The sequence below is a fragment of the Myxine glutinosa genome, chromosome 2 (genome assembly GCF_964187855.1).
Source record: "Myxine glutinosa chromosome 2, kmMyxGlut1.1, whole genome shotgun sequence".
Classification (NCBI taxonomy): Eukaryota; Metazoa; Chordata; class Myxini; order Myxiniformes; family Myxinidae; genus Myxine; species Myxine glutinosa.
The window spans coordinates 65,392,217-65,414,277 of record NC_136262.1 but is presented as its reverse complement, the minus strand read 5'-3'; the positions used below and the strand labels follow the sequence as shown (position 1 = coordinate 65,414,277).

General features: G+C 48.1%; 1 protein-coding gene across 5 annotated transcripts in view; it reads left to right on the top strand.

The window, feature by feature from the left end:
* The window catches only part of LOC137418603 (nuclear receptor coactivator 5), a 109,817-nt gene that overhangs the window by 22,708 nt on the left and 65,048 nt on the right, over nucleotides 1-22,061 (top strand). For all 5 annotated transcript variants that reach the window (XM_078773393.1, XM_078773395.1, XM_078773390.1 and 2 more), the window contains one exon: nucleotides 11,968-12,075. In XM_078773393.1, the coding sequence (XP_078629519.1) occupies nucleotides 11,968-12,075 (108 nt within the window). The remainder of the gene's footprint in view (nucleotides 1-11,967; nucleotides 12,076-22,061) is intronic.

Genomic DNA, 22,061 nt, shown 5'->3' with positions numbered 1-22,061 from the left:
CAATAAATTTCATCTTGATCGGATTAATTTCTGTACTTGTTACCCGGCGCTCGCGAAGCGAAAAGCGGGGTTAAGCAATCGGTTACGGACGTGTGCCGTACGTGTGCCATACATGTGCCATATGTGTGCCGTGTGCCGTATTGGATCAAAAAAAAGAATCCCTTAAAAACAGAAGATTTGGCTTGCACCAAGTCCTTCTCAAGACTGCGCAGGGTAAGTATTCTATGAATACCATCTAGTTTTTGTAGGCGTGTTGAAGTGCATGATGACACAAGTGAAGTCGTCTGTTTTGGTTTGTTATAAGATGAAAACAGTTGATCTGAAGATGTCGCAGAACCAATTGTTGCTCTTCTTAGTCGTTTACATGGGACAAAAACAGTTGAACTGAAAAATTACTATTGCTTAAACTTTTTCCTATTGGCGAATTTTGTTTGAGCAAATACGAGTACAATAATAAATGTATTCAATTGGTAGTTTATCCACTTTTTAAATGTTTGTGCAACTTCGAGTTGGCTGGAAACTTTATATGATAGGAACAACTTTTCGGACGCTTACACACTGCCTCTGAGTTTACTTTAGTGTTATCGAGATGCTGCAATGACTTCGCCTTCTGTTAAGTGGAAGAGTGAGCCGGTACTATTACAAAGATTCATAAAACGTTTCTTCAATGGGGATTATATCGCAGAAACTGTCGGAGGCTCATTAAACTATGTTCAATGTGTTCTGAACTGTGTGTGTGTGTGTGTGTGTGTGTGTGTGTGTGTGTGTGTGTGTGTGTGTGTGTGTGTGTGTGTGTGTGTGTGTGTGTGTGTGTGTGTGTGTGTGTGTGTGCGCGCGCGTGCATGCGCGTGCGTAAGCGAAGGACCGCATTCGAATTTGGTGTGTGGGTGCAACCCACGTCAAAATCCAAGATGGCCGCCGCCATGTATGTCTGATGCCATGTATGTCTGAACCTTGTGAGCTGAATATCTTGAAAAATAAGCGAAGTACCAACTTCTAATCTGGTGTGTGGGTGTATCTCGGCATAAGGAAGAACGCTATTGAAAATTGGGTCGCCACGTCAAAATCCAAGATGGCCGCCGCCTTGTATGTCTGAACCTTGTGAGATGAATATCTTGAAAAATAAGCGAAGTACCAACTTCTAATTTGGTGTGTCGGTGTATCTCGCCATAAGGAAGAACGCTATTGAAAATTGGGTCGCCACGTCAAAATCCAAGATGGCCACCACCATATATATATATGTCTGAACCTTGAGCGAAATATCTTGAAAAATAAGTGAAGTACCAACTTGTAATCTTCTTTTTCTTTATTAAGCTCGACGACCGCTGGCGCACATCAAAGAAAACTTTCCAATTCGGCGGCCGTCGGCTTTTCCACACCCCGAGTCACGATTTCTACCCCGGTCCACTTAACTGCACGTTGCTCAACCTCGCTTTCCACGCGCTCCTCACGTCGCGCTACCCCGTCGCGTACCAATGCGCCTTTCCCGCCTGACCTGCGCCTTATGTCTTTCCCCATCTCTTTTATTAACTCCCCTCGGGTGTCCATTTTTTCCTCTTGGATGTCCATTTTCCCATTTAATTTATTTGACATTTTTCAGCTCGCCCTGATTACACCTTGCTTCGTCCCTCATTTCTTTCAATACTTTGGTGGACTTGTCACTTATTGTCCCCCGTCGCACCGCGGAGCGAAAGGGGGACTATGGTTTTCCCCTCCGTTGCCCCTCCCATTCAAAACTCCCCCCCCCCCAACCCCTCCCCTTCAAATCTCCCTCCAAACCATCCCTCCCAAATTCTCCCTCCTCCCACCTCCTTCTCAAAGCTGCCTCCTCCCCACTTCGTCTCCCTTCGATCTCATACCTCCACCTCCCCCAACCTTCTACTTTCCTCTGCCCCCCCCCCCCTTAAACAACCCCTCACTGTGCCTCATCCCATCACCATCAAACCTTTCGTCCTCCTCATCCTTCCCTTTCTTGTAACTCTTCTGTAATCTCTGACACACTATCAACTGCTCTCCCTACCTCCCCCTCTCATCCTTCAAATGACCATACCCCCTCCCCTCCCCTGCCCCCGATGCTCCCCCTCTCCCCTCATTTACGGTATGGACCTCAAACATCCGGGGCCTTCGCTCAAACCTGATTGATCTCTCCTTTCAGGTTGCTTCTGACAATCCAGACTTGATCTGCTTAACAGAAACTTTCCTCCTTCAAGACGTCTCTGATTCCTTAATATCTCTTCCTGGTTACTCCCTCCTCCAGTATGATAGACCTGAGCCTCGTTCTGGTGGTGGGGTGGCTATCTTTATCAAAAACTCTCTTCCTCACTCTCCTTGCATTGCCCTCTCTCCAACCCACCCCCAGGAATACCTCTGGCTACGGCTTCCTCTCCGCTCCCACCTTTTGTTCATATGTGTTCTGTACCTCCTCCAAACAGTGATGACTCCATTTACATTTTGCTGTTGGACAACATGGACCAACTTCTATCAACTCATCCAAACTCTCTCTTCCTCATATGTGGCGACCTCACATGGGGTTCGGTTGCGAGAGTACGCTGGCGTTGCATATTCGCCGCTTCTCCGACTGGATGGATGTACAGGGTCTGCTTCTACTTTTCTGACCTGACATCTCACACCTGTCCTGCCTTTTCACACCCGCACGTGCCGCGTGTTCTCCGGCTGGATAACGGAATCTGCTTTTGATGGTACGGAATACGGAATCGAAAGGCCCGCTCCCGTTGTTTGTGGCCGTGGCCTTGTTTGCCGGTGGCCTTGTGGTCTTGGTGGCCTTGTGGCCTTGTTTGCCGCTGTGGTCTTGATTAGCGGCTGCAGTCGTTTGCCGCTGCGTTTGCCGCTGCGTTTGCCGCTGCGTTTGCCGCTTTGCCTCCTCGACCTTGGCCTCGTACTCGTCCCTTCGCTCCTGCCTGGCATGGCTCTGAAGTACTCCGCCGCAAGGCTTCTTCTGCTCAATACCCGCTCCACCCCATCATGCATCTCTGCCATCAAATCAAATGGACTCCTCCGACGACCCAGGTACATTCACCGTGGCTCCGGTCGCAAGTTTGTTTATTTGCAATCAGGTCACTCCATCCCCGTCCTCTGGTCGGCTCAGCGCACTCTCACTCTTCGTCCCAGCGCACCTGGTCACAGCAACCCACACGATCACACCTCCTGCCTACGAACCCTGGCTAAATCACCTGAATTCATCCCTGCTGTTCAAAACAACATCAAGCTCACCCTGTTCAACACCCGGTCCCTCAACAATAAATGCCTCATCCTGAACGAATACATCCTGGATAACAAACTGGACTTTCTCTGTCTCACCGAAACCTGGCAACAACCTCTGGACTACTACACACTCAACCTCACCACACCCAATGGATATTCCTACGTCAATAAACCACGCTCGGAGGGCCGAGGTGGTGGAATTGCCGTTATCCACCGTCAAGACATCAAGACCAACCTCATCTCCATCTCATCTGCTCCATCATTTGAACACCTGGCTTTAAAACTCTCTGGTCACACGCAGTCAGTCATGGCTGTCGTCTACCGCCCTCCCAAACCACACCCATCATTCCTGTCTGACTTCTCCTACTTTCTGACCCAGCTATGTTCCCTCTCCCCCTCAATCCTCCTCCTTGGTGATTTCAATATCCACATGGACTCCACTGACTCCACAATAACCACTGACTTCACTGATTTACTCACCTGCTTTAACCTCACTCAACATGTCGACTTTCCTACCCATATCCGTGGTCACATTTTGGACCTTGTCTGCTCCACTGGATTAAATTTGCACCATCTCTATGGCTCCGACCTCACCCTCTCTGACCACTTAGCCATCACTCTGACCATCAACATCCCCGCCCCAACACCAAGGCATTATCGCACAATCAACTTCCGTAAGCTAAACGCTCTTTCACCTACCTCATTCTCATCCACCCTCTCTGAAAAAATGTCCACTTCTCCCTTCATTGACCTCCACACCCCTTCCGACCTCACTGACTACTACAACCACACTCTCTCCTCCTGCCTTGACCAGCTTGCGCCTGTAAAAACCAAAACAGTTTCTTTCACCCATTCTGCTCCCTGGTTTACCCCTGAACTCCACCTGATGAAAACTCGTGCTCGCCAACTTGAAAGACTCCGCAATAAAACGGGTCTCACAGTTCACTCCCAAGCCTACAAGGACCACATACAACACTACAAAGATGCCCTCTCCCGCGCCCGCTCTGCCTACTACTCTCAAATTATCCACTCTGGCTCCGGAAACCCAAAAGCACTCTTCTCGACAATAAACAAACTCCTCCGCCCCCTGAACACCACCACCCAGTCATTCACAGTAGACAACTGCATCTCCTTCCTCTCTTTCTTCCAACGCAAAATTGACAACATCTACAACAGCTTGACCACCGCCGCACCCGCTCCCCCTCCAACCACCTGCCCCCCCCTTGTCCTGCCATCCCCTGTCTCGGTTCTCCCCAATCTCTCCTACTGACCTCTCTGAACTCCTCATAGGAATGAAAACTGCCACCTGCACTCTTGACCCCATCCCCTCCAGCTTTGTCAAAGCCTCCCTCCCTGCTCTCTCTCCACTTATCATTGCAACAATAAACTCCTCCCTGTCTACAGGCATCGTCCCACCTTCCCTCAAAATTGCTGCTGTTACCCCCATTCTAAAAAAACCTGGTCTAAACCCTGACACCCTAAACAACTTCAGACCCATCTCCAACCTACCCTTTCTGTCAAAAGTTTTGGAACGCGCTGTAGCCACTCAACTCAAACATCATCTCTCTGCCAATAACCTGTATGAAACATTCCAATCCGGATTCCGCTCCAACCACAGTACTGAAACTGCTCTCCTCAAAATCACCAACGACCTTCTCCTCTCCTCTGACGCTGGCAACCTCAACATTCTCGTCCTCCTCGACCTCAGCGCTGCCTTTGACACCATCGATCACACTATCCTCCTCACCCGACTTGAATCCACCTTTAACGTCACCGGCACTGCCCTCTCTTGGATTAAATCATACCTCTCTGACAGATGCCAGTTCATCTCCATCAATAACTGCAAATCCCCCACTGCTCCCCTCCCCCAAGGTGTCCCCCAAGGTTCAGTTCTTGGCCCCCTCCTCTTCATCCTTTACCTGTCCCCGCTCGGTCACTTAATCCGCCGTCATGGTCTCCAATTCCACTGCTTCGCCGATGACATCCAGCTTTTCATCTCCACCAAGTCCGTCTCCACCGACACCCACTCTATCCTGACAAACTGCATCACTGAAATAAAATCCTGGCTTCAAATCAACTTCCTCAAGCTTAACTGTGATAAATCTGAAATAATCATCATTGGCCCAAAAACGCTCACAAAATCCACCCATAACTTTGCCCTCAACATCGACGGTATCCCAGTATCCACCTCCCCTCACATCCGGAATCTTGGCGTCATCTTTGACCAAACCCTTTCCTTCGACAAATACACTAAACAGATCACAAAGTCAGCCTTCTTTCACCTGAAAAACATTGCCCGTCTCCGCTCATCCCTCTCCTCCACGGCTGCAGAAACCCTCATCCACGCCTTCATCACCTCCCGTCTGGACTACTGCAATAGCCTCCTCTATGGTTCACCCTCAAAAATCACCAATAAACTCCAATACATTCAGAACTCCGCTGCCCGTCTACTCACTCATTCCCGGACCCGTGACCACATCACCCCCGTCCTTTACAAGCTTCACTGGCTCCCCATCCCCCAGAGAATCCAGTACAAAATCCTCCTCTTGACATACAAAGCCCTCCATAACCTGGCCCCATCCTACCTGGCTGACCTCCTCTCCAGACACACTCCCACCCGCAACCTCCGCTCTGCTGGTACCAACCTCCTGACCCCCTCCATCCGGACCAAATTCAGATCCTGGGGGGACAGGGCCTTCTCCATCGCTGCTCCCACCCTCTGGAACTCACTACCTCACACCATCAGAGACTCCTCCTCACTCACCACATTCAAAACATCACTAAAGACCCACCTGTTCAACGCTGCATTCAACATTCAACCCACAGCATTTAACCCCTGACTATCTCTTCTCCTTCTCCCTCCTTTTGCTTTAAATATTTCCCTATTGATTCTTGTCTTTTTGCAATTGTTGTTTTCATGTATTGTTATGCATTATGTTTTCCACTCTGTCAAAGCGCCTTTGGGCTTCTGGAAAAGCGCTATACAAAATAAATGAATTATTATTATTATTATTCAACTGTCATCATGCCAGCTCTGTCAACGTTCCTCTCTCACCAGCCATGGCACCTCAGCAAAGGACTTCTGCGACTCATTGGGACTGACACAATCTGTCCATTTCCCGACTCGGATCACAGTCAATGGAGTATCTTCTCTTCTGGACTTGGTTATGACAAACTTCCCTGCAAATGTCTGCTGCTCTTCTTCTGCTCCAATCGGTTCTTCTGATCATGTGCTTGTTAAAGTGGACATCTCTCTGGCCATTCTCAGAGAGCCTCAGGGCTGACGAGTCTGGCATTTCACTCAGGGTGACTGGCACGGTCTGCAAGCAGCCATCAATCATCTGGACTGGTCTCCCATCTCTACTGCATCTGACATCAATTGTTCCTGGGAATTCTTCCAAAGCAAACTGTTCTCTCTCATGCACAAATTTATCCCATCTCGTCTTCAGTTGTCTTACCCTTCCTCCTGTCCATGGTACATTGAATCTTATGGTGAGGCCGTTGCCCTGAAACAACTTGCCTTTGCCTCTTGGAAGGCAAATCCAACTGAAGGCAATCTCAATTTCTTCCGCCAAGCTCGGAACAAGTGTGTGTCTATCCTCAGGAGTGCCAGGAAGCACTATCTCTCCACACTCAAGATTGAACTCTCAAACCTGTCTCCTTCCTCCAAATCCTGGTGGCGTCTGGTCAAATCCGTTTCTGGTGTTTGTTCCCCCTCCATCCCCTCCCTTACCTCAAATGGCTACACAGTTGACACCGCCCGTGACAAAGCCGAATGCCTCAACTCTGTGTTTGCTTCAAAATCTTGTGTCCCAAACCCATCTCTCTCTGTTACCACCTTTCCCAGTCGAACCCAACTGCGCCTGGACTCTGTGTCATTCTCTCCTGACAAGGTGGAGAAGTTTTTGTCAAACCTCGACTGATTCTGCAACTGGACCAGACGGCATCAGCCCACGGGTCCTAAAATCCTGCTCTGCCGCTCTATCTCACCCTCTCTCTGTTCTTTTCACCCTCTTTTGCTCAAGGTCATCTGCCAGCATCTTGGAAATCAGCAAATATTACCGCTTTACACATAAAGGTGCAAAAACAGATCCTTGCAACTACAGACCAATCAGCCTGCTTCCAATTATCAGCAAAGTCATGGAATCCATCATTGCTTCGGATATCAAATCCTTCCTCTTCTCCAATGGTTTGATCTCTGATAATCAATTTGGATTCAGACCAGGTCATTTTACTCTGGACATGCTGCTTCTGCTGTCTCAACAATGGATGGAAGTCCTCAATGCCAAACAGGAAATCAGAGCTGTCTCCCTTGACATATCACGTGCCTTCGATACGGTCTGGCACCCAGCTATGCTCACCAAACTCTCCTCCCATGGTATCCATGGAAATCTCCACTCGTGGCTTGCGGACTTCCTCTCTGGTCGTAGGCAACGAGTGGCCCTGAATGGGTTTCTCTCATCTCCCCTTCCTGTTCGGCTGGAGTTCCCCAAGGCAGTGTTCTGGGCCCTGCGCTTTTTCTGGTCTTCATCAATGATCTCTCCGACTCTCTGGAAAATCCTCTCTATCTCTTTGCTGATGACTCCACTATCTGCCGCTCCATTCCTCATCCGTCAGATCGGCAGTCTGCAGCCTCCTCACTCTCTGCAGACTTGGACAAAATCACAGACTGGTCAAACAAGTGGAACATGTCTTTCAATCCTGACCAATCTCACACTCTTACTTTGTCTCTCCGAAAAGACCGACTGGACAACCCTCCCATCTACTTTCTCAACAATCCTCTCCAAGAAGTTCTGTCGCTCAAGCTTTTGGGTATCACTATCTGCCATGATCTTTCTTGGGAAAACCACATTTCCAAGCTGGCCTCGAAAGCCAGTCTCCGACTGTGCATCCTCCGTCGTGCGAAGTCCTTCCTTGGCACACCTGAGCTCCTCACCACATACAAGGCTTTCATCGGCAGCTCAATGGAATACTGTTCCCCCCCTCTGGGCTGGTGCTCCTTGCTCACACCTAGCTCAGCTTCACGCTGTTGAAACCAAAGCTTTCAGAATCATTGGAATCTCCTGCTTCCACCAATCTCCTGCTTCCTGCAAGGAAGCTAACTCCGAGGGCCTTTCACTCACTCACCGCAGGCAGGTTGGTGGTCTTTCTGTCTTCTACCGACTCCTCTTTGGCCTTGCTCCCCCAGCTCTCTCTGTGCTCTGTCCCCCCCCAATATTCCTTCAGGTCACACAAGATCTGCCTGCAACCCTCTTATGGTTAAACTGCCAAAATCTAGGCTCTCTGCTCACCTTCACTCTTTCATTCCCCTTTTCTCCCACCTCTGGAACAAACTCCCCCACTCCCTTCAATCCCACTTCTCCCTCCAGGTCTTTAAAACAGCTGTTCACCACCATCTCTTATCTTCCCCCATCCAAAACCTTGATCTTTTCTACCCCTGCTAATTCACCCCAGATACACTTTTTATGAAATTCCAACTTCTTTCCTGAAGTCCTTGCAGTGTTCATATGTTTGATACCTCTCCCACCTCCCCCCAAGCCCTCCCCTCCCACATTTCTCCCAATGTCCCTGCTCTCAAATGTTGTGTTTGTGTCCTTCCCCCTCTCTCCCCATCTTGTCTACCGCTCCCCTTATTTTTGTGTTTTATGTGTCGGTTTGACTTTTTGTGTGATTAATGTTGGCTCTTTCATGAGCCTCGATCTTGTATACCAAAAAAAAAAAAAAGTTGTCATTTTTGACAGGGATTTTACTGGTATCTCAGTTATGGACAGATTATGATAATTTCGTGGATGAGCTGGGTAGGCGACAACAACAAGCCAATTAAATTTTGGTTCAGATCTGGATCCAGATCCAGCCGCTCGGTGGGATACAAAACGGAAACTGTTCAGCCTGGTCGAGGTTAGCCTTGCAGAGTTAAGCCTTGCACAGCTATGTGCTCTGTCGAATGCCTTTCTAGTTCCATCTGTTTCTGCATCATCCTGATATTCCGAAGGACACAAATAAATGTGCTTTTACCTTTGATAATCTTGGAATTGAATCTATTTTCTGTTTTGTAATTTAGGGTTTTTTTCGAAATGGAAAAGACACTTTTTGAAATGGGAAATCACTGGCTCTACCAATGTTATCCAAAGCCACCTCCTCTTATGGCTTACAGACTTCCTTAACTCTCATAGTCAGTGTGTGGCTTGCAGTGGGATCCTCTCATCTCCTCGGCTGTCGAGCTCCAAGGCATCGTCTTTGACAAAGTCCTGTTTCTGATGTTTATCGATGTTTTTTCCAATTCTCTGGGAAATCCTGCTTATCCCTTTTCTGATGGCTTTCTGCCATCGCATCTGTGATCCTTCAGATCAGCATGTAGTAGCCTCTTTCCTCTCTGCAGACCTCAGTAGAATGAGGAACTGGTGCAACACTTGAAATATGCCTTTGATCTTTAAACCGTGACAAATCTCAGACATGTTGTCTTTTGGAAAGGACTGTATGGTGACTTTTTGAAAGGACTCACTGTGTCTCTGACTCTCATTAATCCTTCCCTTAGCACATTCGTTCCTTTCCATGTTATTGGTTTTTCTCCTCTTTCTCTCCTGGGCTCTTGAGAGCCTGGTGTTGGGCTCGCAGCTAGGGTGCCAGCTTAGGATCCAAGGATCCTGGGTTCGAATCCCGGTCGATCGCTGAATTAATGCCAGGGGGGTTGACTCAGCCTGTCATCCTTCCGAGGTCGGCTAATTGAGTACCAGTTCACTGGTAATTCCCTGTGTGTCGTAAAAAGGCGACAAACAGGGTTGGCGGCAGGAAGGGCATCCGGCCGTAAAACATTGCTTCAAAAAGGGGACCAAAAAACAACAACAACCACGGTCCCCGAAAAAGGCCAACCCCCGCTTTGCGGGGAAAAATGCCCTCTAAACGGTGGTTCTCCCCTCCCCTCACCCACACACTTTTTGGTTTTGTTGTTGTCGATTCATTTTTGTTTCATCCCTGTTTTCGCGTTCCTCTTTTTGCTGTATTTTGCAATTGTATCCAGCCCTCAACCCTTCCTTGTGTGAGACTCTCGCACCCCTCCAATTGATCTCATTTCCCTTGCTAATTATTCCTCCAAGTATCCCTTTACTGTTGTACTCTGCTGTTGGTGAGTGTTCCTCCTTTCTTCTATGCTCTCCTTCTTTTGGTCCATTGTGTGTTCTCGTGCTTCTACGAGCCTCAACTTTGCTTGCAAAACGAAAACGTCCATTAGCCGAGAAGGAAGGGGTTGGCATGAGGATATAAAATATCACTTGTATCTGAGGAGGTAAACGGGCTGTAGGTGGAAGGATGAGTTTGACCAGACCGAGGAAATGTGTTCCACAGGTGAAAGGAAAAGGGCAACAAATGAAGTGGAGGTTTCCAGTGAGCCTGGATTTTGGGAGTTTCACTAAAAGTGGGTTACTGGCACAGTTTGTGCCTGCGGGATTAAGTGAGAGGGGGGGGGGGGGGGGGGGGGGGGGGGGGAGGGGGTGGGACAGAGTGGGGAAAGGGGGGGTGAAAGGACAGAAAAGTTGCACTGGAAGACAGGGCTCACCGTCCTGTCTGTGATGTAGGCGTAATCGGACCAGAGAATCCGCTTCATCGTGGGAGATTCCAAATTATCTTAAGGGCCTTGGTTTGTACGGCATCAAGACTTGAAGGCGTGAGACAGGGGTGCTAACCCAAATGTGAGAACGCTACTCTTTTGGGTTGCTGATGGAGGCCATGTGCGTTGTTAGCAGTTCATTTTTGCCATGGAAAGGTGTGGCAAGCCGAGGGATGCAGTCAGCGGTTGGCTTTTGAGGCAGACATGGGTGTGTGGTTTTTCTGATAGATCATGGCTTGTGCTGAGGGCCAAACATTTGGGGACTTAACTATTGTTTATTTTGTATGGTATCTTGCATGGTATCTCAATTCTTGCATGGTATCTCAATTCTTGCATGGTATCTATCTAAAATCTTGCATGGTATCTCATCTTCCCCCACCACCCCTTACCCCCACCACCCCTTACCCCCACCACCATTTTGATCAAAATGCATGAATTATAATATAAGAATTCCATTTTGCATTAATTAATTCTGTATAAAAGTGGTCTGGTAAAAATATGTCGAATAATATTGTTGATTCTCAGCGAACTTTTCTGCCCATCTTCACTGACTCTTTTCTTGCATTTGTATTCCAAAATTTTAACATTTTTCGAACAGTGTCCAAGTTGTGGATTTCAAGTAAATCCTCAAAATTTGCATCGATATATCTTTTCACTGGTACCTGATGAGGTGAACAGTGCCTGTAAATCATTTTGTGTGGGTAATACAAATTCTTATTTATCCCTATTTTATTTTCATTTTCATATTTTGGAACATTGGCCTTACAAAAACAGATAAGCAAACTTTTGCACGTAAACACATTGCTTCATTTTTGAGACGAACCTTTGCGACTGAAGAATCAATCATGCAATTGGCATGGGGCCGCCACACAAACGGTGGCAGATTCCTACCTGTGGGGCACTTGCACGGCTGGGTAGCACCAAGTGAATAATGTAAGGGCTGCTTGATTTGTAACCTAAAGATACATAAGCAGAGGGAAAAAGATAACGACCTCGCAGTATACAAATTCTTCAGTGGGGAGACCATAAGAGGACAGAGTCAAGGTGATAGTTTTTTGTAGCTTCTATGGTTGGCCTATCTGATGTTATGCTGTTTGTTATGCTGACTTATTTTTTTTCTTGTGTTTTCCCTTTCCTTTCAGCTCTCTCTCTCTATAAAGGTTTTGGATTTGTTCAGTACGAATCTTCAGAAAATGCGAAAAGAGCTGCAAAAACTGAAAATGGCCGCATGTACCGGGGAAAGAAACTAGGTAAACCTGGCATTGCCACCAGCTGTGTGCATTATGACATTTGTTTACTTTGACCCTAGTTCCATATTTTAGACCAAATCCTACCAACTGTGGGCTTTTCGGACACAAACTCAAAAACCACTCGATTTCACGAAATCTGCCAAAGATGTACATCAATGACTAAACAGGGTATTTATTGATGGTCAACAAACACATTTATATATATATGTACAGTATATATATATTTAAGGGACACATTTGGACATATATTTCTGGGGACACATTTCTGGGGACACATTTCTATATTTTGGACATTAAGGGACACATCACCAAACAACAACAACAGGCATTTTAAGGCCATTTCCCCCGCTAGAGCGGGGTTAGCCTTGCGGGCCCCAGGACAATCATGGTCCCTTGTTTGAGGCAATGTTTTTATGGCCGGATGCCCTTCCTGACGCCAACCCTTGGTCGCCTCTTACGATGCGCAGGGATACCGTGTACCTATTCTAAATTGGGGTGCACACCATGATCATTCATCCCAGCAAGCTGGTGGTACTCAATTTGCCGACCTCGGAAGGATGACAGGCTGAGTCAACCCCCCTGGCGTTAATTCAGCAATCGACCGGGATTTGAACCCAGGATCCTAGGATCCCAAGCCGCCACCCTAACCACTAATCTCGCTGTGTTAAGTGTGGAAAAGTTCTGAGGAGATTGCGGCTGGCTCGATAGCGCAGTGGGCTGTTGACGCGTAATCAACGGAGGTCCGTGGTTCGAGCCCCGCATTGAGTCACAATTTTTTCACACTTAGCCCCTCGCAGGAATTTGATTCCTGTTAATAAAATTGTATTTGAATTAATCTTCAATGCATTTCTACTCATTCACACATACATACGCACACGTATACTTACGCTAACATTCGGGGTCTGCCTCGCAGGCACGTAAGGCATCGGCCATTATAAAGCTCGCTGTGTTAAGTGTGGAAAAGTTCTGAGGAGATTACGGCTGGCTCAATAGCGCAGTGGGCTGTTGACGCGTAATCAACGGAGGTCCGTGGTTCGAGCCCCGCATTGAGTCAGAATTTTTTCACTCTTAGCCCCTCGCAGGAATTTGATTCCTGTTTATAAAATTATATATATATATATATATATATATATATATATATATATATATATATATATATATATATATATATATATATATATATATATATATATATATATATATATATATATATATATATACAGTGAAACCTTGACTTACGAGTTTAATTCGTTCTGTGACCGAGCTCGTAACTCAATTTGCTCGTTTCTCAAATTAAATTTCCCCATTAAAATGCATTGAAATGCTATTAATCCGTTCCAGCCCGCCAAAAACCACACCAATTTTTTTTTAAATATACAGTATATATAAAAATATCTCGCGCTTTATATTTCACCTGTATGCAGCATACAAGTTGGCAGGATGGCCTGGACTGGAGGTACGCACACTTGACTCTAAACTGTCCAGCCTGGGTTTGAATCCCGACCCAGCTATAACCTGTCATGGGTGAATCACAGGCAGGGTGATTCATCAATGTGTGTACCGCTAAACTGGGCGCCCCGTTTGCGTCCCATTAGTTGTTGGATGTTAAGGATCTCACCGTGTTTTCCACAAAGAGAAGGCGAGCTATCGCCGGCACTCTGAACAAGTTGAGGCCTGGCATGCTCCTCTCCTCTGCCGTTATATACGTCCTCCTCGCCATCTTTTTCCAGAAGAGCCCTGTCTCGTCACAGTTGAAGATTTGCTGGGGGATGTATCGTTCGGCTTCTATCAGTTCGGCAAAAGTTATAATAAAATCTTCAGCTGCCTTCACATCCGCCTCACCAAGTCGACAACACGCACACCTCGCTCATGTTTTTCGACGATTGCGTGTTTTATATCCAAGCACATCATCCTCTTCTTCTTCTCAGTACTGCCCTTGGCACTCAATTTCTTAGGACCCATGGTTAAAACTAAGAAATTTTCCAAAATAACCAACATGCGAAAACAAAGCAGCAGTGATATACGGCAGAAATGCTTGCACGGCAAGATAACCACGTGACCGGAACCCACCTGGTGGCGGGTGGCGTAAGCTCGTAACTCAGATCTCGGCTCGCATCTCAAAGCAATAAACCGCCCGAGCGACGGCTCGTATCTCGGAAAACTCGTAAGTTGGTGCACTCGTAAGTCAAGGTTTCACTGTATATATATATATATATATATATATATATATATATATATATATATATATATATATATATATATATATATATATATATATATATATATATATATATTGTTACAGACGCGGATTAAAGATGTTATTTTACCGAGCGGTGGTGTATTACCGCGTCCGAACAGTTACTCCCCGATTAGAACCCGATCCCGCCCAAACGTTGGCCGGATCGCAGTGCAGCTGCTCAATGAGGGAAAAGACTAAAACGACGCAATGCAAAGAGGAAAAGGAATAAAACGAGAAGACGTACAGACGAGTAATGGGATTTATTATTTACACAAGCAAAAAGGAGCAATCAAGGTTTATTTACAACACATAAGACGCAGGTGACACAGTGCAAATACTAGCTTATAGTTATACAGACTTAACTTATTCCCAGGACAGAACAAACAAAGACACTGACTCACGCGGGGAATTGCAGAGTGGATTGCTGGAAGGAGGTGTGTGGCTGGAGGGGGGGGGGGGGGGACGGCACGGAGCTGGCTGGAGCTTGATCCCGCACGGGACGTCGGTCTGGACCTCGACGGCCGCTGATGCCACCGGGCCTGTCGTGTGCGCGGGATCACGGGTCGGAGCTGCTTGGTGGAGCCGATGCGCTGGTGGGGGGGTCTGGCGTGACGGGTTCTCCTCCTTACGCGCTCTTGCTCTGATGACCCAGCTCTTTTTCGTCCCTCCTTGTCTCAACTCAAAGTGCATCTCTCCTGGGAACACCCCCGCCGTGGGTTATATAGGCCCCGCCCCTCAACCTTTGCGAACCTCCCCCAAACGTTCTCTCCCCGCCCTCTCAAGCCAAACCCCTTGTTCATGGTTGGTCGAGTGGGGCTGGCTCACTCCTCCCCTCTGACGAGGTGGGGACCCGCCTTTCTTCCCCAACCCTGCCTCGTGGTCAATGGCGGATGAAGGGAAAACCGCCCAACATGCAGTTGGCAATGCGAATTGCAATTGACGAAAAGGGGGGAATGGAAGTGTTGGGAGTGGGAATGAAGGGAATCTATCTCTTTCACTGGTGCAATGGAGTATTTCAATTAATGGGCGACACAGCCTTACTCTAAAAACACATAATAAGAGATAACTATCAAACAGAGGTATTCTATTATTTGGCTGATGTGTATGCTTGTGGACTAATTATGGGATGCCCTTTCACCTTTACACAGCTCCGGAGGTAGGGGGGCGCAGAATAACAATAATAATAATAATAATACAGCACACAATCCAAAAATATACAGTCCTCATCTCCGCAACAATATATATATATATATATATATATATATATATATATATATATATATATATATATATATATATATATATATATATATATTAGCAGAAGTACCGGGCGGGGGAGGGGAGGGGGAAGATGAGGGGATGGGGGGGGGAAGTACCCGGCATTCCGTGTACAAACGTGAGGGAGGAGAGGGGTGGGAGGGGGAGGGGGAGAAGGGGTAGGGGGGAGGGGGAAAAGGGAGGGGGAGGGGGAAAGGGGTAGGGTGGAGGGAGGGGGAAGGGTGAGGGAAGGGGAGGGCCAGTCAACAATGACGTTGCAGTTCTCATGGTCGGAGAGCAGCACAACAATCGCGACATCGTCCTGAATCTTCGCAACAGCACGAAGCGGATTTTGGAGACTCACCGATCCTGTGACGCCCTCCAGTACCGGCGTTGCCGGGCGGGGGAAGGGAGACCCGTACATTCCAAACCCGTACATTCGCCCTCTCGACTCAAGCTCACTCGGACAAAAGCCTCGCACAAATTACACCGTGAAGGCCCAATGGCCATGTCTATGCCACAAATCAAGTACGTGAGCGAGTCGGGCGCACTGAATTGAAAATATATAGAACGCTCATACTCTGTGAAAAGTGAAGCTACAATATTTTTGAAAAATTTCATTGGTTGCTAGGAGACGGCAGCATGTAAAAACCGTTTTAATATTTGCAATACAGTTTGATCCAGAGGTAAGTGGTATGGTCCTGCTGGTTGGTGGACACGATATGTGTAAGGGAAATTATTTTGGTGTCCTGTACCTGGTCGTGCTAGTTGGTGAACACGGTACATTTAAGGGAAATGATTTTCTGTCATTCTTCTGAGTGGTTGCTTCTCCTTCCCCGTATTTTTGTTCATTTTATTGTTTTTTTTCCACTCTCTTGAGTTGTGGGCCTTCCTTGAGTTGTATTACATTTATCATCATCATCATTGGAATGTCTGTTGTAAAGATACGGACATCAAGTCCCTATCTTGACGCAGAGAGCATCAAGCACCACCTTTTTATACCAGGCAACGGCAACGCACTAACGCAGACCTCGCTCGGCCCCGCCCACAGCAACCTCTCTCGCCCCGCCCATAGCTGCCTCGCTCCGGCCCCGCCCACAGCGATCTCGCCCTGGCCCACCCACAGCGACCTCGCTCGGTTCCCGCCCACAGCGACCTTGCTCGGTCCCTCCCACAGCGGCATCACTCCGCCCCTACACGGCACTATCGATATATTATTCGTACAATGCCGGGTACTTCTGCTCGCTGAAAACAAATCTATGTGAAACATGCTAAATCATGCTAAATGCTAATCATGCAGAAGTACCCGGCAAAAACGCAATCACTCTGAAATACGTGCGAACGCGTAACTGAGTTAATGGCGGCAACGAACATCACGTGATCGCTCTGAGCGAATCAGCGCGCTGCTCTGCTTCCGGTCAGATTCCGGTCATAATATTTCGCGCTGAGATAAAAATATGGTAAAAACATATTATGAAATAAATTTTTAGGTCAGCCATGTTCGTCCCAGGCTCAATGTCCATGTCTGTGCCAAATATCAAGTACGTGAGCCTCTCCGTTTAGGAGTCTATCGGTAACATTTACACACACACACACACACACACACACACACACACACACACACACACAAACTGTGTTATATATATAGATATAGATAGATAGATAGATATATATATATATATATATATATATATATATATATATATATATATGTGTGTATGTATGTATGTGTGTGTATGTATATGTGTGTATGTATGTATGTGTGTGTATGTATATATATGTATGTGTATGTATGTATGTGTATGTATATATATGTATGTGTATGTATGTATATGTATATATATGTGTGTATGTATGTATATGTATATATATGTGTGTATGTGTATATATATATATATATGTGTATATGTGTGTATATATGTGTGTATATATGTATATATATATGTATGTATTGTTACGGACGCGGCTTAGATGTTATTTACCGAGCGGTGGTATTGCCGCGACCTAACAGTTGCCCCGATTCTTCCCCAACTCACCCGATTCCACCCGACGTTGACCAAATCGCGCTATGCTAAATCAATGAAGGAAAAGGACACAACTGCTGGATTAAAATGACACGACACCAGGGATACGGTTCTCAAGACCTCCGGAGGAGATTATATTAGGGCGGAAGGTCAGATTACAGGGATGAGAGGTACAGCATAGTAAGATAGGCACTTAATTACGGTCTTATAATAGCCCCGACAGATGACAGACGACAGATAAACAGGACAAAAACTGACTCACACGGGGATTGATGGCAAGGAAAGCGGGTATTCGATGGCCAGCACAAGGTGCACCTTGTGCTCAGGGACAGGATAGCGCGGCCCAAAAGATGCAGGAGGTCTCTCAGTGCTCGGAGGTGGCTCTCTTGTCTTCTCAAGCTCGGGGCACATCTCACGTCACGTCCGGTACGTGGCCGCGTATATCCGGCGGGGAGTGACACGCCCTCGGCTCGTTAGCTCCGCCCCAGATGGAATCGGCACGTTGCTTCTCATTGGGTGCGTGCTGGGGGGGGGGGGGTTATCGGCTCCGCCCTTGACGAGGGGCTGACAAGGAGCCCCTTCGTGGTAACCCCGTCGGAGCGCATCGTCATGGCGGCTAACCGAGCCGGTGTGAGGACGCACACTCCCCCCGCGCGCCGTTGTTGTAGCTGTAGTTGTTGTTGTTGCTGTAGTTTGGGGAAGAAGATGGGAGGAGGTATGGGAAGGTCCTAAACTCACTACTGGTGCCATATAATCACATTCTGGTGCAACGAAGAGTCAGAATTAATGGAAACGAGTCCTTAACTGACATAGACTAAGAATAACTAGCAAGATGTCCGAAAGTTGTCTACGTGTGATGCGGTGGACCTGGGCACGACATTTAATGGGGGAAAAAGGGGAAGGTCGGTTCTACAGAGTGTTGTTTACAGACAATGGGACTAGGGAATGGGGGATTGGGGATAGTTGGGGAGTATTGGGGAAATAGGGGAATATTTACAAGCGGATATGGAGGCCAAATTCCATATTCGCAACATTGCACCCTTCTCTACCCTCGGGGCGTCCCGACCCGATAAATTTTTACCTAGTTTAGTGTGGCACTCAGATGTAGTTCCCACTACTATTAACTCTACCCTGAGTGCGACAGTTTTACAGATATTCACAAATGAGTAAATATGTCCCCCTGCGACGTTGCACCCTTCTCCTCTCAGAAACACACCCACAGGATAACCGAATCCGGAAAGAATTCTCAAACTAAACATACAGCCGGTAGGGAGCATTTTTTACAAGACTACGCTGATATTTACACTACGATCCAGGACCTGTTTTTGGAGGGACACATGCAGATGTTATGCATAGAGAGAGCACGCATGCCAGCATCGATACACCAACCCACGAGTGCTCTGTGGCCTACGGCCTTTAATAATGTGCAGAGCACCCCTTCCAAGCATCAAAAGCACCACCCCATCACACAGTGAGCACCATCCGGTGCACCAATAAAGTGTTTATAAATCATTGTGTGGTGTCGCAGCCGGCCGATGTTCTGCCGCTGGTCTTGCCTTCGTGTGGTGCACTTGGCCTTCTTACTTCTTTCAAAAATAAAGAAAGGCGCCAACCGCGTCCATTTCTTTATTGTGGCCGTCAGGGGCCAACTAAGAGTGGTTCACCTGTATGGCATAGGTGCCACGTTGACCCATAGGTCCATCCACGGGTGGTGCTCGGCCGCATAAGAACTGCGGTCCATTGTGGGTGGCCACAAACATTGCGGTCCATATGGTGTATCGATCCAAGCAGCAAGCAGCGAAAGTGCAGGCCCACAACTGCGAAGCCAGCACCTCTCTCTCCTCTCTCTCTACCCCAAAGCCAGATCCTCGGAGGTGGGAGACAAAAGAAGCAGACAAGTGAGTAAGGTGGTAAGGGCGCAAAAGTGCACGCAATACAAGATGATGCACACTGGGGGCACATGGGAACCAGGTGAGACAGGTACGTTCCTACCGTACGCCCCCCCCCCCCCCCACCAGGTAACCTACATGGCCCCTCCCTTACCCCTTACTGTATCCACAAAACACAACACTACCCATAAACATCTACTTTACAAATCAACAAACATCCCTACTGTCTTCCCCGTTCCTCCCATATACCAAATTCGTCTTCTCTCCCTCCTAACCAATCAAATTTGCCATTTTCAACTCTCATGAAAATTTGCCATTACCAATTCTTCATCAGTCCCTCCTAGGGAGGGAGAGGTGGAATCACCCCAATGTCTCATCCACGTCGTGATGCGTCTCACAAATCCTCACAGCAATTCTCATTTCTGCAACACAAAACAAAGAAAACACAGGTGTGGAGTCATCATCATCACCACAGGTAAGTGGCTGCGTATGGTGCGACAGGTTCATCAATCCTAACTATTTCCTAAATGACTTTAACAACTTTACACTACCCGGGGTCTTTCTCCGGCCAAACCATTGGCCCTCTTACACTATGGGTTCTAAAAACCAATTCCCATTGGCCAAACTGTGGTGCTTTTCAATTTGGGGTCTCACTCCCCCGATTCATCTCCCGGTGCCCTCGCACAATTTCTGGGCTGTGGCGTGTACCTCTCCCAGTGGGTCTACCCACCTGCACACCTCCACCACTGCAGTTGCCTCCGAGCTTACCTGCTCCTTACCCTAACCTAACTACCTGGGGAAGGCCCTCTGGCACTCTCCCCACTCGGTGCCCTCTCTGGCACTGGGCTGCCCGATCCACACCCGGGATCCTCAGGCACCCACTCACAACTACCGGCTCCCAGAGCCCACCTGCGGCCTCACCTGGCCGACATCCTCACAGTGGTGGAGTGCCCAACCAACTACACACACTAACAGGCTACACGCCCAGCCATTTCCACGACACTAATGCACCCATCCACAACACCCTTCTGCACCCGCACCACAAATGCCAATATCCAACCACAATTTACCTATACCCTCTACCTAACACTTACACTACCCGCCCCGGGTACTCGTGAAAGGGGTCCACTCTTCCCCCATCCACACCTTCGCACCATGCACACCACTCCGTACCACTTACTCCAACTCTCTCCACACACCTGTACTTGCACACCTGTGCTCTCACACCTGGTGCCACCTGCACCCTTCTCTCCCCAAGCGCATTCGCGCTGATCCACAACACTCACTACTCACACACTGCTCCACACACCTGTCCAGTTGCACACCTGTGCAATCACACCTGTTCAATTCTCACACACACGGCATCATCTCAGCTAACTACTCCCCTCTGAAACTTGCGCTTCCCAGTCGTCCCTTTAAACTATTGCGCTCCCTCGTCATTATCATCCACACTAATCTACCTGCGTCCCCACTACAGGTATCAGTCACTAACTAAACTTAACGTTACCTAATGTCATCTTCTAGGGCCCTATCAATATAACCTAACCCACCCGGGCTAGTTTTCACTGCCATACACCCCATAATCTATTGCTCCTTTGCCCCCATATGGGAAGGATGGTGGATTTGCCATCCCACCACATCGGGGGTCTCTCACTACCAATTTTGCACATCAAATCTCAACAAATCAAAAATTTGCCAATCACTACCCATCATCCGCCAATCACCACTGCCAATCCCTTGCCAATCATCAAATTTTGTTTTTCTCTAATTTTGGGTCCAAAACACTAACCTCATCACCCAGTCCACTCACCAATGCCTCTCGGTGCGCCAATTCCTGTCCAAAGCCCGGCTTCGTAAAGCCAAGCAATGGATGCTGGTTGTTTTGTGCCAGCGGCTGGATGCGTCCGGCACTCGGTGCAGGGACGGGGGCTTACCCGTGCCGAGATCCCACGCACCACCTCGGCGTGGAGCCATCCAATGCCCCGATCTCGACCTGCCGGCACGTCTCACCAAAAAGTGGTCGCCATGACGACCCTTTCTATCGGGCTGCCAGCTCCGCCTAGTGGAGCACGGACGCGGCCGTTCAAAGCGAGGCCCAGCACGCACCGAGGGCCCGCTTCGGCTAAAAGTCGCTCTAACCTCTAACCCGTCTAACGTCGATGCTTCACCTGGACGCTTACACCCCGCAGCCCGTTCCTTGCTCACACATCCAGCCGTTTCCATGCTCCTCGTACCTTTCCTTACACACCTAGGTACACCCATTCCACTCACAGCCTTGGTCACACACCTGACCACCGAACACTTTGGCACACATTCGTCACTCGCACACCTCACCAATACACCTCTTCGCACCCCCTCCTCGGTCACCTCCTCTGTGACAATCACAGGTGTGCTCTCATTCGCACACCCAACCACGTGCCTCACCACCAACTCCAGCGTGCATTCCCACTCACGCTCTCCCATTCCAGGTGTGCATCCTTCCATCCCAGGTGTACATCCTCGCTCACCTGTCACAACCAACTCACGCTCCGTGCCACTCATACTACTCTCACCTCCACTCTTGACAGCGCACTCTTT